The 13,633-nt window shown below is 36.8% G+C and overlaps 1 protein-coding gene across 2 annotated transcripts in view; it reads right to left on the bottom strand.

The window, feature by feature from the left end:
• Positions 1-671: 671 nt before the first annotated feature.
• Positions 672-13,633, bottom strand: part of ecpas (Ecm29 proteasome adaptor and scaffold) — a 44,011-nt gene continuing 31,049 nt past the window's right edge. The window contains exons 33-49 of one of the 2 annotated variants that reach the window (XM_041221389.1): positions 13,419-13,466; positions 13,032-13,150; positions 11,015-11,165; positions 10,203-10,268; positions 9,689-9,778; positions 8,548-8,614; positions 8,154-8,245; positions 8,002-8,068; positions 6,972-7,163; positions 6,327-6,538; positions 6,145-6,188; positions 5,605-5,797; positions 3,472-3,619; positions 3,050-3,155; positions 2,547-2,635; positions 1,973-2,044; positions 672-1,599 (exon numbers count right to left, since the gene is read on the bottom strand). In XM_041221389.1, coding sequence (XP_041077323.1) covers positions 1,460-1,599; positions 1,973-2,044; positions 2,547-2,635; positions 3,050-3,155; positions 3,472-3,619; positions 5,605-5,797; positions 6,145-6,188; positions 6,327-6,538; positions 6,972-7,163; positions 8,002-8,068; positions 8,154-8,245; positions 8,548-8,614; positions 9,689-9,778; positions 10,203-10,268; positions 11,015-11,165; positions 13,032-13,150; positions 13,419-13,466 — 1,896 coding nt within the window. In that variant the 3' untranslated portion in view covers positions 672-1,459. The remainder of the gene's footprint in view (positions 1,600-1,972; positions 2,045-2,546; positions 2,636-3,049; positions 3,156-3,471; positions 3,620-5,604; positions 5,798-6,144; positions 6,189-6,326; positions 6,539-6,971; positions 7,164-8,001; positions 8,069-8,153; positions 8,246-8,547; positions 8,615-9,688; positions 9,779-10,202; positions 10,269-11,014; positions 11,166-13,031; positions 13,151-13,418; positions 13,467-13,633) is intronic. The other variant, XM_041221397.1, reaches the window with a different exon arrangement.

Below are 13,633 nucleotides of genomic sequence, written 5' to 3'. Positions count from 1 at the left end.
TGGCTGAAGTCTACAGATACATCTGAGTCATATGATTTTATATGGTGCAAGTTTCTGAAGGCTAGTTAAAAATGCCTTATCCATATATCATATAGAGACTTGTATGATGCAAGCTGTTATCAAGGCCACAAGATATGAGTGAAAATCACAGTAACCTAACTTGATAGTTAAAGCAGTATACTGTAGCTCATTTTAATCATCCGATATAAAGGTTTTAAATGGCTGTAATGTGTTGATTTCAAAACAAGAAAATATGCCCTTACCTAACCATTACAATTTGTACAAATCAATCAATGGCAAATAACTTATGCATTGAGTGTTTTAAAAGCAGATTGGAAGCTAATTTTCCTTTCATTTGGGATCTGCCATTGTTTTTTGCCATACCTGGGCTGTAATTCAGTGTCACCTAATTGTAAACATGAAGGAAGGACAGCTTTTGTTTTGAAATCAATGAATTTCTTTAATATCTGCCTATAAATACTTCTTAAAGGCAATAAGTATGAACACACCCCTATTTAATAACCACATCCACTAAACATACTATAACAAGTACTGGAGATCATACTGTTAAAGAAACACCAAAACTCCCAATAAAGCAACTTTATTAATACATATTGTCATCTGGGAGTCACCAATGGGAATATCCAAAAGATGCATGCCTCTTTACCAACTTTGGTATTTTATTTTATTTTTTAATTCCACACAACTTCAAAACATGCAAGCAGAATAGTATAATTTATAAAGAGACATTGCACTAAATCTTTCCTGAACAAACCAGTTTACTAATAGGGCTGGCTTTACCAATGCCCCACTACAAGAAAGCAAACCTGTTTCAGTGGCAAACTGCAGCAGCGAAATATGCCCACTTTGGGCACAGTGTTTTAAATTTAACATAGTGCAATAATTTTATTGAACATGGTAGCACAGCCACAATTATAAGATTCAACTGTGTCCCCTCCCCCATTAAGATTTAACGAAAATATACACTTTATCAAGTTATGGTTGGTTAATGGGTGGAAGGCCCAAGAGAAAAAACGCTGCTGTAGACTCTTCCTGCATCACACTAATTTTTCTCAGTGCTACATAATGAATATGGCTCTGGTATTTAATACAGCCAAGGTGAAGTTCATCTTATACTGATATTACAATATTCCAGACAAAAAAAAAAAGTGTTTCATAATATCCATGGTAAGGTATAAATTTCCATAAAATATCAAATAAACTTCACAATCTAAACCAGTTTGTTACAGTTGTATATTCAAATCCTTTGTAACACAGCATTGGGCATGGTCTGTACACACATTAAACATTCACATCAATACTTTTTAAGTCTGAAGTTAAGCTAAAACATCCTGATGCATTATCTGATACATAGCAAGAGGTTGGTCAGCCACAAATGAAAGAACCCAGACTGCCATGTTATGAAGGCGGCTTAACAAGTGGGTGTTCCCAGTGCAGTTCACGAGAGACTCTGTAACCGTTTCCTCAACTCAGTGGCTCTCTCTCCCAATTCTGGCCTGCTGTCCGACTCCATGATGGTTAAGGAATTGATCAGCTGGTTTCTACTATCTGGTTTCAAACATCCCCACTGATGACATTCTGAAATAGTTAATAAAATTTAGATCAGAACGATAGATAAATACTAAGCGCCCCCCCCCCCCCATTTATCTACAATGTGAGATTCACTAAAGAAAGCCTCAGCACATTTATTGATACAACCACGAATGTAAGTTTTAACACTATTCAACACAAATGGGATTCCTGTATTTACATAACAGTGCTAATTTGTTGTTGAAATCACCAAATAAAATGGTAAGTTTTACAAAATATTCAAAACAGTCAAAACAGAATAGGAAAGTGTTAAATATATCCAGTAAATAATTCAAAGGTTGAGTATGTATCTTTGGCAAGACCACTGAAATCTGTGATGTAAACAGTTTCAACACAAATTTACTAACCAAAAAATACCCACCGTCAATTTTCTTTATTAGCAATTCCACTATGTTTAAAGCTTCTGTTCTTACAGAGGAGTAGCTCTTGTTTTCTAAATAAATTAAAGAAAATTACAATGTTTAAAAACAGGTTATGTTAATAATGTTTTGCTTTTACTGATGCGCTGGGGAGACCGCACTGTAGTTGATCCCCAGAGCCAGCATCGCAGCCATTGTGTGTGCTGATGCGCTGAGGAGGCAAAATAAGCTAATCCCTGGAGCCAGCATTACACTTCAGCCATCAACACCAGGCTATCTACATCATGGAAGGAAACACAAATGGATGGAGACGCAGATGGATCACATTAGTTTACTCTAAAGCTACGTCTTAGTTGGTGCTTATCTTGGCGAGAGCCGAGTTCAAATCAGCATGAAGTTTTAACATCTACTCTCATGTAATGAAAATCACTTGCATATTGTTTGTAACACCTTTATTTCTGAAAAGCCTGCCTTCCACAGGGTGTGAAAATTTACAAATTCTGAAACAAAGAAAAAAAGCAAAACACAGTTAAAGTTATTCACTTGTTTAAATAAGGAAATAAAGATGCATCTTACCTAATGGAAATGTGACTGCAGTGCAAGTTTTAGTTAAGATTTCTGATAATGCAACAGAATCTGTATGGTCCTTGTCTAAAAGTAATAATCTGGAAGAACAGAATAAACCAGTTAATTGTTTTATACAGTACTACAAACTAGCTATTTACACGGTTAGGATCTAAAACAGGAAAACATGGGTTAATGTAGTGCTTGTTTTTATTGTATTTTAAACAAAATGCATTAATACAGCTTGCTCGGTCATTCAGCCTCCTTTGGCATGGAAAACAAACTGTGCTTTGTTTAAAAATTATAATGCTCAGAGTAAAATTGTCCTTTCCAGATACATTTGTTGGTACAGTAATTTTGCCTTCTCTAGGTACGCCTATCTGTCGCATTGCACACAGAATTGAGGGATTGCATATGTCTGGTTGAAAGTGGGGTGTTCGGCAGACCAGTCATTGGTTTGGTGTTCATAACTCTGGGATTCTACTGTAATATAATTTAAAATAACTTTCCTTTACCCTTGAAAATAGGCCTTCATGGACTGCAGAACTCCAATCTGAACTCTCCATGTGCTGAGCTTCAGTCTCTCGCACATTAATTGACAAAACTGTAACTGGTATTGACCTGAGGATGAAGTAAGTAATATTACATTTTCACATTCAAAAACAGGGAAATATAGAAAATGAGTTAAAGCAGATCTACCAATCTCCCTAAACAAAAAGTATGTTTTAATGTTTAAATTTGTTAGGATAATATACAGAACAGTTCCCAATGGGGTACTGCTTACTATTAGTTTTTCAGAGGGGTCAACTAAGTAAAAGTGGCAGTGTGATTACTCTACTAAAGAATAGCACCTTCCACTTCCCCATATTTGCTTGTATCCACAATGAAAGAAAGCAAAATTAATCTTAAGGTACTCATTTATATTCCATGTCCTTACTCTGGGTCACTGGGCTTTTGGGCCAGGCTTTGCCGAGGGATTCAAAGGCACAAAGCAGAGACTCCATTTGCAGCTCCTTCTCTTTCTCATCCATGTCATCATCGTCATCCTCTTTGTTCTTCCGGGTATGTGCACTGGTTGGGGAATTCTGAAAGTGAATTTCAGAAGCTTGAGACAAATACCAACTATTCAAGGCTTTTAAAAAGTGTTATGGCCTGTATTTTCTGTTTCTCTTTTGTATGTATGCTGTTGTAGCACAGCTCTCCCACCACAGTTGTAAATACAATATTAGAGTTATCAGCATCATGAAAAAGTGGATGTCCATGACCTCTCTCTACTGTCAATAGTCCGTTTGAGGATGTGTATACATACTCGGATGGACAAGATTCCTCCATATATAACAACGTTGTGCCGTTTCATTAGAAGCACTAGATATACTGTGTGTAAAAAAGTGTGAAATACGGGCACCTTCACTATATCCCCCTCAGTAATTCAGGGGGATAAATAGTGAGGGCCAAAAAAATTTAAAATCGAGGGTTGTTGTGCTTAACATTTCCATTTCAAATTACAACTCAGAGCCAGTTAAACGAAAAATAGTAAGAAATCAGTCCTGGCTCTTCACAGCACAGGTCTTGCTGAGGCTTAGGAAAAAGCAGTGAAATCAAATAGAACATGCTGTTCTCTAGTATCTCATGCATTTTGTTACAGACTGTACCTCTACTCGTGTTTAGGATACAAATGTATGTAAAGAGTCAATTTGCATTATGTTTGCTTGCTAGGTGTAATTAATTGCTTAAGTTGCAATATAAAGCATTCTTTGCAGGAAGTATATTTGGGTTAAAATCACCCCATTTATTATGAAAATGTATGGCTTGCATTAGGTATTTATTTTTAACAGTTTGGAAGCCAGTGCAAAATTGCTGTAACCATTTTGACCCCACACACACACACGTTACTGTTTTCAACTACTTAAGATCACCTCATATTAGTTTATATCTTTATACGAAAAGATTTGTATACGGTTTCTAAACAATTGCTTTAACATGCATAAACTATGTTTTACTAAATAATGTAATTGACATACGACACGCAACTATATATATATATATATATATATATATATATATATATATATATATATATATATATATATATATATATATATATATATATATATATATATATATGACAGGCAGACAGAGTGACAGGTTCATCCTTATATCCCCAGGTTCTGAAACAGAAACGTGTGGTAAAGAATGTCGTAACAAATTTTATTATTTGGAGAACAATTTTTCTAGATACCGTATTCCTTCGAATTTAAGACACAATTTTTAAACCAAATTTCTCAAAAAATGGACTGTTTCTTAATTTTGAGTATAGTGATGCATGCATTTAAAATAATAAAAAAAAAGGACGTCACTACCCGAGTACACAAACAGGAACGTGACTTACTGCCATGACATACAGGCAGCCGTTTTCAAAGAAGCAGCATTAATGTTCAGAGGAATTTGAAGAGAAGTTTTACAATTTCAGTGTTTCGTTGTTAGGCTCAGTTCTAACAAAACAGTACCAGCTTGGCCAGATCGGAAATGCTGATCAGACCCCCATATTTATTGACATGCCAAGCAATACCACAGTTCACAAAAATGGAGAAAGAAATAAAAAGGTGCGAGAAGCAGCACATAACTGATGTTCTGTGTGACAGCAGACGGACGCAAACTGTCTCCATATGCGTAACTGAGATTGTATCTTTGTAAATGCATCTTTATTTTATGTTTTATTTTTTCCTCAAATTGAGTGTGGGAAATTTGGGCTGCACCTTAATTCGAAGGAATACGGTATATAAAAAGCTCTGAAGTGTGACATATGTATACATGGACACACAGGGTATAATGAAGGAAACACCTATGAGAACAATAATGCTGCTACATTTGCAATTGGCTGAACAGGGAGTGCCATTGGATAAACATCTCTGGAATACTCTGGTCATTTTGTGGCTTGTCTTGGCTGTGATGAAATAGTCAGCAGGGTGTTAACATTTAGCATGTCCTTACAGTCGATCAGCATAGCTCATAGGATTCACACCCTGTTTGTCAGGGTGATCCTCCATTCAGACTATTTATTTATTGTTACCTTTTTTATCAACGGAATCAGAATGCCCGCCAGTTCCTGGAACCGGTCCTCTTGGGTGGCTTGGAGGACGTCTGCGGCACATTTTAAAGCAGCTATCTTGTACCTAAGGTTCTCTTTGTGGCACTCTTTTAACACTAACTCAATGATCTCAATGATGTTGGGCTGTCCAGGTACAGACTTCTTAAGTTCTCCACTAAAATGAGGAAGACAACATTTTATTAGGTTTTTCCTAATTAACAGAGTGTTATATAGGTAAGGACAGTCATGCAATCAAAAATCACAGAAGACAGAGCTACTGAATTGTTTGCAAAAGCTCAATTGGACATGTTTCCCAAGTACACTTTCTGCCAGTTGCCTGTGTGTCTGCATGTCAGCTAAGAGTCACACGGCTATGTGATTTTCCCAGGATTCTAGCAAACGTGTTTACTTCATCATCAATTTGTTTGTTATTCTTGTTTTCATCATCAAGAAACAAGCAGAGAGAAGAGTGTTGTATTCAACTTAAACTTGTTAGGCCTTTAACGTCATTAATTAACTTACCTGCATGCTGACACCACACTCCCTATAGCCTTCAGTAGTTCTTCCTGTAAAGACACAAAACATGACTGAGAATGACACCATCTTGAACACTGGCTGTGCCAATTTAATGAGGTTTTCCCGGTGTGTGTAATATTTTGATTTTATTTATTTATTTAATTCAAGTAAATAAAGCTAGAACATACTTTTCCTGACCAGGTCCTCCCAGCCAGTCCTTGCAGCAGTGCACTCAACAGCATTCCCAAGTGTGGAGCCACCAGAGACCCGGTCTGCTGTTTAGCAATGGAGGCCATTGCAGCTGCCCCCTGTGCTTTCATTTTCCAGGACTGTGACTGCAATGCTTTTTGGGTGATAGCAATGAGCTCCTGCATATACAGCCTGATGCCACCAAAACTACCTGAATAGACAAGCAAAGAAGTTAACAAATGGATGAGTATATACCCACTTCAGGTTGGCAACTGTCTTCGTCATTGTTTCTTTATGATAAAAATATACTAAATAATACAGGAGTGACAGCTGTCACAGTGTTAAGAAACAATAAGTTGTAGATTTCAGACAGTATGCATGAAAACATTATCACACCAATCCAAGAGTCTAATTCCTCCAACTCAAGAAAAGAATACAGGAATTAAATGTATAAGGACTGTAATGCTTGTATACTTACATCGCAGGTGTATGATCACTATGTTCTGCTTGTATAACTTTACATGGCAAATTTGTTGAATTAAAAGTGGCTAAATCTCTCTGCAACACCATTTAATAAAAGTTATAAAAATTTAAATTAAAAAAAAAATTTAAAAATCACCATGACCAAACTTGCAAATACCTACCAGGTACATTATCCTGCCAGACCTCTGTCCACAGGGTTGAGTCTCCATTTTCCCCTTGCTCTTCATCTGGAGCTTCATGCATTCCTAGAAATGCCAGGGGCAGTGCCTGCTCAGCATGGTTCTTCAGCACATCAGGACTGTAGTGCCCAATGGCATGCACCGTTAGGGCACAGGAGGATTTATAAATTGGCTCTAAGACATGGGGGGAGGGGGGAGAAAGAATATGCTACTTCAATATGCTCCTCAACCTCCTTAAAGGGTACAGAAGGACCTTTTTTTATTGTGTTACGTGTCCTATGTGTTGCTACTATTTATGTAAGGTGTGTGTATTGTTTTAATTTTTTTTTTTTTTTTTTTTTAAACATTTTGACCACTTTTTTAAACTTCTAAATTGCATTCCCTGCTTCAAGATGGCTTCACATGTATCCGTATAGACCTCTCAGAACTACATTTCCCATCATTCTGCTCACATATGTAACTTGAGATGGGAACATCTAACACAATAAAATAAAAAAGGTCCTTATGTACCCTTTAAATTAAGGTTTTACAGTGTTTTATAGGCATCTAGAGCTGGCAAGGGTGCTTTTGCCATAAGATGCCCTTAAGGTTCTCCATTATTCAGATATACACATTCACGTAGAACAGGATCAGCCAAGAGAACATGTAGACATTTAAAAGACACAATACCATCAGCAATGAGAATACATAAAAAAAAAAATACAAAAACTGAAGAAATCCCACAGCAGCCAACATAGCCCTTGGTTTGGTGGTTAAGAAAGCATACATTAAAATATATTGTATTTCTGAACTTGTATGTTACCTAATATATGGTCTACAACTACAGGGAATAACGTAAGACCCAATTGCATTGTATACTGAACAATTATATGCTTTCATTTGAGCTCTATTTGTGCATTACCTGTACAAACGGGATGCAGTATGTTTAATTAAGCTCAAAACTTAAAGAAGTAAAATCACATGGGCTTTCTGTATTATATATATTAAAAAAAAAGCTTTCTAACTGTCATACCTTCTTTTTCAAGATACCAGGTGCAGAGTTTAGTCAGCAGCTTTTCCACGCTGCTATCTTTTGCAGTCTGTCAAAAGGAAATCTGGTTTAAAAATCACTTGAAAAACAATACTATGAAGTGTTCTGCTATGAATAACTTGAATTTTACTCACCCGAACTACATGTCCCAGGGCAAATGCAAACGATTTCTGAACCACGCTACTACGGTCATTTAACCCGTTCAGCAAAGCACTCATCAGTTTACCTGCCCCAAAACAGACAGACTGTTCAAATCATAAACACAATAAAATGTGCAAAAAATATAACCTTGATTTTGTTTTGAAGCTTTTTGTGCAGAAAACGGCGATGTTAGCAAATCAACACATATTTCCTTCTCATGCTAACTGGATTACTTAAAATACTAAATCTTACATTAGGTTTTTAAACATAATCACTCCAAAAGCACTGGGAAAACGCATGCAAATATGAATGGGAAGATCTAACATTTACTGGAAGGATTAAAAGGCGATAATGATTGGATGAATGACACAAGTTGAAGCAAAATACCTGAGTAGGGTGTTAAGTCTTGAGGACACTGTACAGTCAGAGAAACAATGACGCTAGCACAGGCTCCCTGAAATACAATTGTAAGGATTTTTTTTAATTCAAATGAATGTTGTCCCAAGATGATTGAATTGGGCCATTGACTAATAAACAAGGATTTAGGGTAGTGGTTAAAATATATATTTATTTTACTTTACTAGGTAAGCACATTGAGATTGAAATCTCTTTTACAAGTGTGACCTAGCCAAGAAAGGCAGCAACAACACAATAAAACACAGTACAAATACACAGGTACAAAAATAAAATACAAATCATAATGACACAATCAACAATCAGTCAAACAGTCAACAACCAAATAGTAACAAACAGTAATGAGTCTACTCAACTAAAAACATGCACAACTCTAAAGTAGATATCGTGCAGCTTACTCTTAAATTGTACTAAAAGTTATTCAGGACTGCAACTTAAGTTTAGATTGTAAATCATTCCAAGACCAAGGAGCAAAATAGGCAAATGATTTTTTTAGCAGTCTCTGTACACACTTTAGGAACCGTGAAATAACATAAAAAAGTGTATGTGATCTTACACTGTTGTTACAAAAAGCGACTATAGAAGTAGTAATTTATATAGGGCGGCAATTTACAAAGAATAGCCTTATATAACAGAATATACCAGTGCTTCAACCTTCGCAAAGCCAAGGAGGTCCAGTCAACCAAACTGTATAACATACAATGATGAGTACTGTAACTTGAATTGGTAATAAACCTCAAGGCTGCATGATACATAGGATCCAGTTTGCTTAATGTTAAGGGTGATACACTTTTAGCAGTGTATTAAAGTGTTGAGATTCCTTATATCAGCCTCAGCTATAATGCAATTTCCAAATGGGTGATTAACTAATTAGCTGGTATTATAAATGATTTCCACAATGCAAGCCTATTAATCTACCACTACTGAAGGACAAAGTGTTGTGTAGTAGTGAGGGTTCCAGTTTGTCTGTACACATAGTGGTCGGTCACCTCAGTTAAGCTCATTTGCCTTGTGCCACAACTAAACACACACACACAAAGGGACAATCATCCATTTTAAAGAACCCCATCCTGAGCCCTTAAAACACACGTTAGGACCTAATGTACAACCTTACCTTTGTGCCCAGACCTACTGCACCTTTTAACAGGTCACACAGTTTTGGTACCAGCTGTCCAAGAACAGAAACATCCAAATGTTGCAGGCACTGCAATACAAAACCATCACGACCATTTTATTTTATATCACATCGATTGACCCCAAAACACAATTGGAGCGTTCAAGTCATTAACATTACATCTATAGAATTAGAATCTGGTGACTCAGGCAAACTGGGAATAAACATAAAACTGCAGGATTAAAAAAAAAAAAGAAAAAAAGTAACTACTGCAAAAGTAGAAACAAGTAAAGTTTATGTTGTATCAACACTACAGACTTGAATACATGTTAAAAGAAAACATCTCCACACAAAACTACAAATGGTAAATTTATGAAGTTACTAGGTAATTGGTCTTTTGTAAAATATATTAATTGTAGATTTGAGACAAATCATATAAACTTTGTATATTATACAGTAAAATAAATAACACTGACCACTCGAACAATCTGCATTACTAAATGTGTAAATTTACCACGTTGATGGTCTCCATCATTGGAGATGATTTTGCAGCACTAAGCCTGGCACCATCCATTGCTGTCTGAGGAGATAACACAAAGAGAGCAAATTTAACCTACAATGTAATAGCTTCTGAAAATCATACAGTACAGATATGTGGTATAAATAAACACACAGTGGGCCCTATTGACAAATATGACGCATACCTGTCAACTTTTGAAAATACAAAGTCAGGAGTATGGGTGCAGGTGCAGGGATACCTGGGGGGAGTGCATGGCTAAGTATGTGAACTTGCCTCGCGCACTGAATACATGCCTGCCGAAGGGCTCCCCTGGGTTCTAAACCCTGCTATGTACAGGGGGATTGCAGTAACCACACACCGGCCATGCCTTTTGCAGACACGAAAGGTTTGCTGACATACAGAGATTTAACAGTAGAGTTTTGAGCAAAATATGGGAGAAAATGTGTCGTGGGAGAGTTCACAGGTCTGACGAGTTATTTCAATAACGCATTACCTAAAATTAGATTTTATAATTATGAAACCTAAACCCTAAACTATTAAAAGATGCTAATAACAGCCTACAGCTGTTTAATGAAAACCAAACTGTGGAAAAACAGACTTGTTGAAAAAGCATTCTTAAAAATCACTCAAGTTTTTTTTTTTTTTTTTAACAGGGCCCCGTATTTCAAATCCCACTGCAGTCAGTGACTTACTAAATGTCAGTCTGGCAATCATTTCAGCTCATTGTGCATTTGTCAGCCTATGTGTCCCAGTAATGAGACAAAGCAGCATCTCATCTTAAAAGGATACACATTCAATTTTCATACCTTCTCTTGTTCTGTGGCCCGTAGACTGAGGTAGTTAAGAACTTGTGGCTCTAACACAGTTAATGACTCCAGCAATGCAGGAATCAGCCTTGGAGCATGAGGCTTCAGTCTGGCGCCAGCACTCTTGCTGATCTTGACCAGAGTCTGAATGCTGAAATAGAATAAATGTATAGTCTAGTTTAAAAGCAGGTCAAGCCAAAAGACAGATTTTTTTTTTTTTTCTGCAAGCTGGTGGAAACAGATTGCAGCAAGATTCTTCTTGCAAGCTATAAAGCTAGAAGCATTTTCTCAGAAAAATATTTTGTAGCATGGAACCTTACTATAATAAAATATAATATTTTTGATCAACATTTTGAAACCAAATAACTAAACAAAAAATGTAAAAAGATATATGCATTGGGTTGCAGAAGTATTCATCCCCCTGCAAAGTTTTCACATTTTGTTGGCACCTGAGCGTACTCCATGACGCTTTCAAATTAGACTTCACATGCAGATTACACAAACTACTCCACATTGATAAAGTTAAAAAATGCATATATAATAGACTATAAATAAGTAACATTTACAAGAAAAACAGATTAATCTCAGTTGTTATTCAACCCCTTTACTGCTGTAGCCCTGAATCAGCTCAGGTGCTTATTTGTTTGAAAGTCACAAAATTAGTGAAATGGTTTCAGCCTACATGTACTCAAAGTGGTTTAACTTGTAGATACTTTCCCTCAGGTATATAAAGACTTTCAAGCTGCAGCTCACATAGTGATCCAACAAAGCAACCATGAAGACCAAGGAACTTTCAAAACAAGTCATGGATAAAGTGGTAGAGAGGCACAGAGCAGGAGAAGTGTCAAGGCAATTTCAAAAGTGCTGATTATCCCTCTCAGCACAGTGAAATCCATCATTAATGAGTGGAAGATGTATCATACCACCCAGACACTACCTAGATCAGGTCGCCCTCCCAAACTTCAAGAAAGAAGCCATTACTCAAAAAGCCTCATCTTAAAGCAAGTATGGAATTTGCGAAAAAGCATGTAGATGATACTGCAGACATGGTTTTGTGGTCAGATGAGACAAAAATTGAACTTTTCGGTCTAAATTCCAAGTGTTACATCTGGCGCAAGCCCAACACTGCACATCACCCAGTCAACACCACCCAAACTGTCAAGCATGGTGGTGCGGGCATCATGTTATGGGGATGCTTCTCTTCAGCAGGGACTGGGAAGCTTGTCAGGATAGAGGGGAGAATGGATGGTGCAAAGTACAGGCAAATCCTTGAGGAAAACCTGTTTGAGTCAGCCAAGACTCTGAAACTGGGGAGGAAATTCACACTTCAGCAGAACAATGACCCAAAGCACAAAGCCAAAGCCACACTGGAGTGGTTGTACAAGAGAATTAATGACTTGACTACAATTGAAAATTTATGGTGAGACTTGAAGATTGTAGTCCATCGACGACCCCCAACAAACTGTATCAGAACTGTAGCAATTTCCTGTGAAGAATGGGCAAAAATGTCACCATCCCACTGCTAGTACAGACCTATCCAAAAAGACTCATAGCAGTAATTGCTGCAAAAGGAGCTTCTACCAAGTACTGACTTAAGGGGCTGAATACTTACGCAAACAATACATTTCATGTTGTACATTTTCTTTGCAAGTTTTGCTGACATTTAACCTCCTCCTCATATAAAAGTGTTCAGTTTAACCACTACAGCTTTGAATAAAAAAAAAGTTTGTTTGAAAAACTGTTCATGCATTATTTGTAATTCAACAAAATGGTTGTATTACAAATACTTATTGGTAGGGGGTGAATACTTCTGCAAAAACACCTCTATCCATCTATCTATGTACGTATATACGTATGAATGTATGTAGAAACACAAAATAATACTAAATTTGACTGTAACGGAATACAGTGATTTTAACAGTAATTCGCTTTTTAGTATCAATGGTTCTCTTGATTTCAGCAGACGCAGTCTACAGTAGATATTTCTATGTTAAACATGTAACTGCTGGAGGTATACCTGAGCGCCCGGACCTCAGACACGTTACTCATGATGCCCTTTTCTAAGAGGCAGGGCAGAAGGACTGCAACAGTACGCTGTGCTGCTGCACTTGAGGGCTCGCACATTCGCACACAAACCTACAAGGGAAAAAAACAAAACAGTGACTGATTACAAAGATTTAAAACACAGCCTGATAAACAAATCAGGATGTACTTTAACTCATTTACTGGTGTTATGTGTTGAATTCAGGAGGATAGATCAGTGACTTTTAACATCACATAAAAATAATAACATTCTGATTCAATTACAGGAGGTCAGTAAAATCATTTTTTAAAAGTGACCTTGATGGAACTCCTTCTGAAACTAAATTCCTTTTGGAACCATCACATTTAAAAGCAGACTTACTTTACTCAAAGACTTAAGTGTTAGATCAGCAGCCTTCCGGACAGATTCCTGTGGAAACATAAATTGAAAATACCCAGTGGGCATGTACAGTGGTGGGACAAAAAAAAAAAAGAGGAGAAACACTTATTGTACCATCTATAATATCACACACACACTACAAATTGAACTGTCCATCACATGAAGCCTTTCAAATTGTCTTCAAGAGACCAAATATG

This window comes from Polyodon spathula, chromosome 2 (genome assembly GCF_017654505.1).
Source record: "Polyodon spathula isolate WHYD16114869_AA chromosome 2, ASM1765450v1, whole genome shotgun sequence".
Taxonomy (NCBI): Eukaryota; Metazoa; Chordata; class Actinopteri; order Acipenseriformes; family Polyodontidae; genus Polyodon; species Polyodon spathula.
Note: the sequence above shows the minus strand (reverse complement) of the source record. Positions and strands in the feature narration are given on the sequence as shown.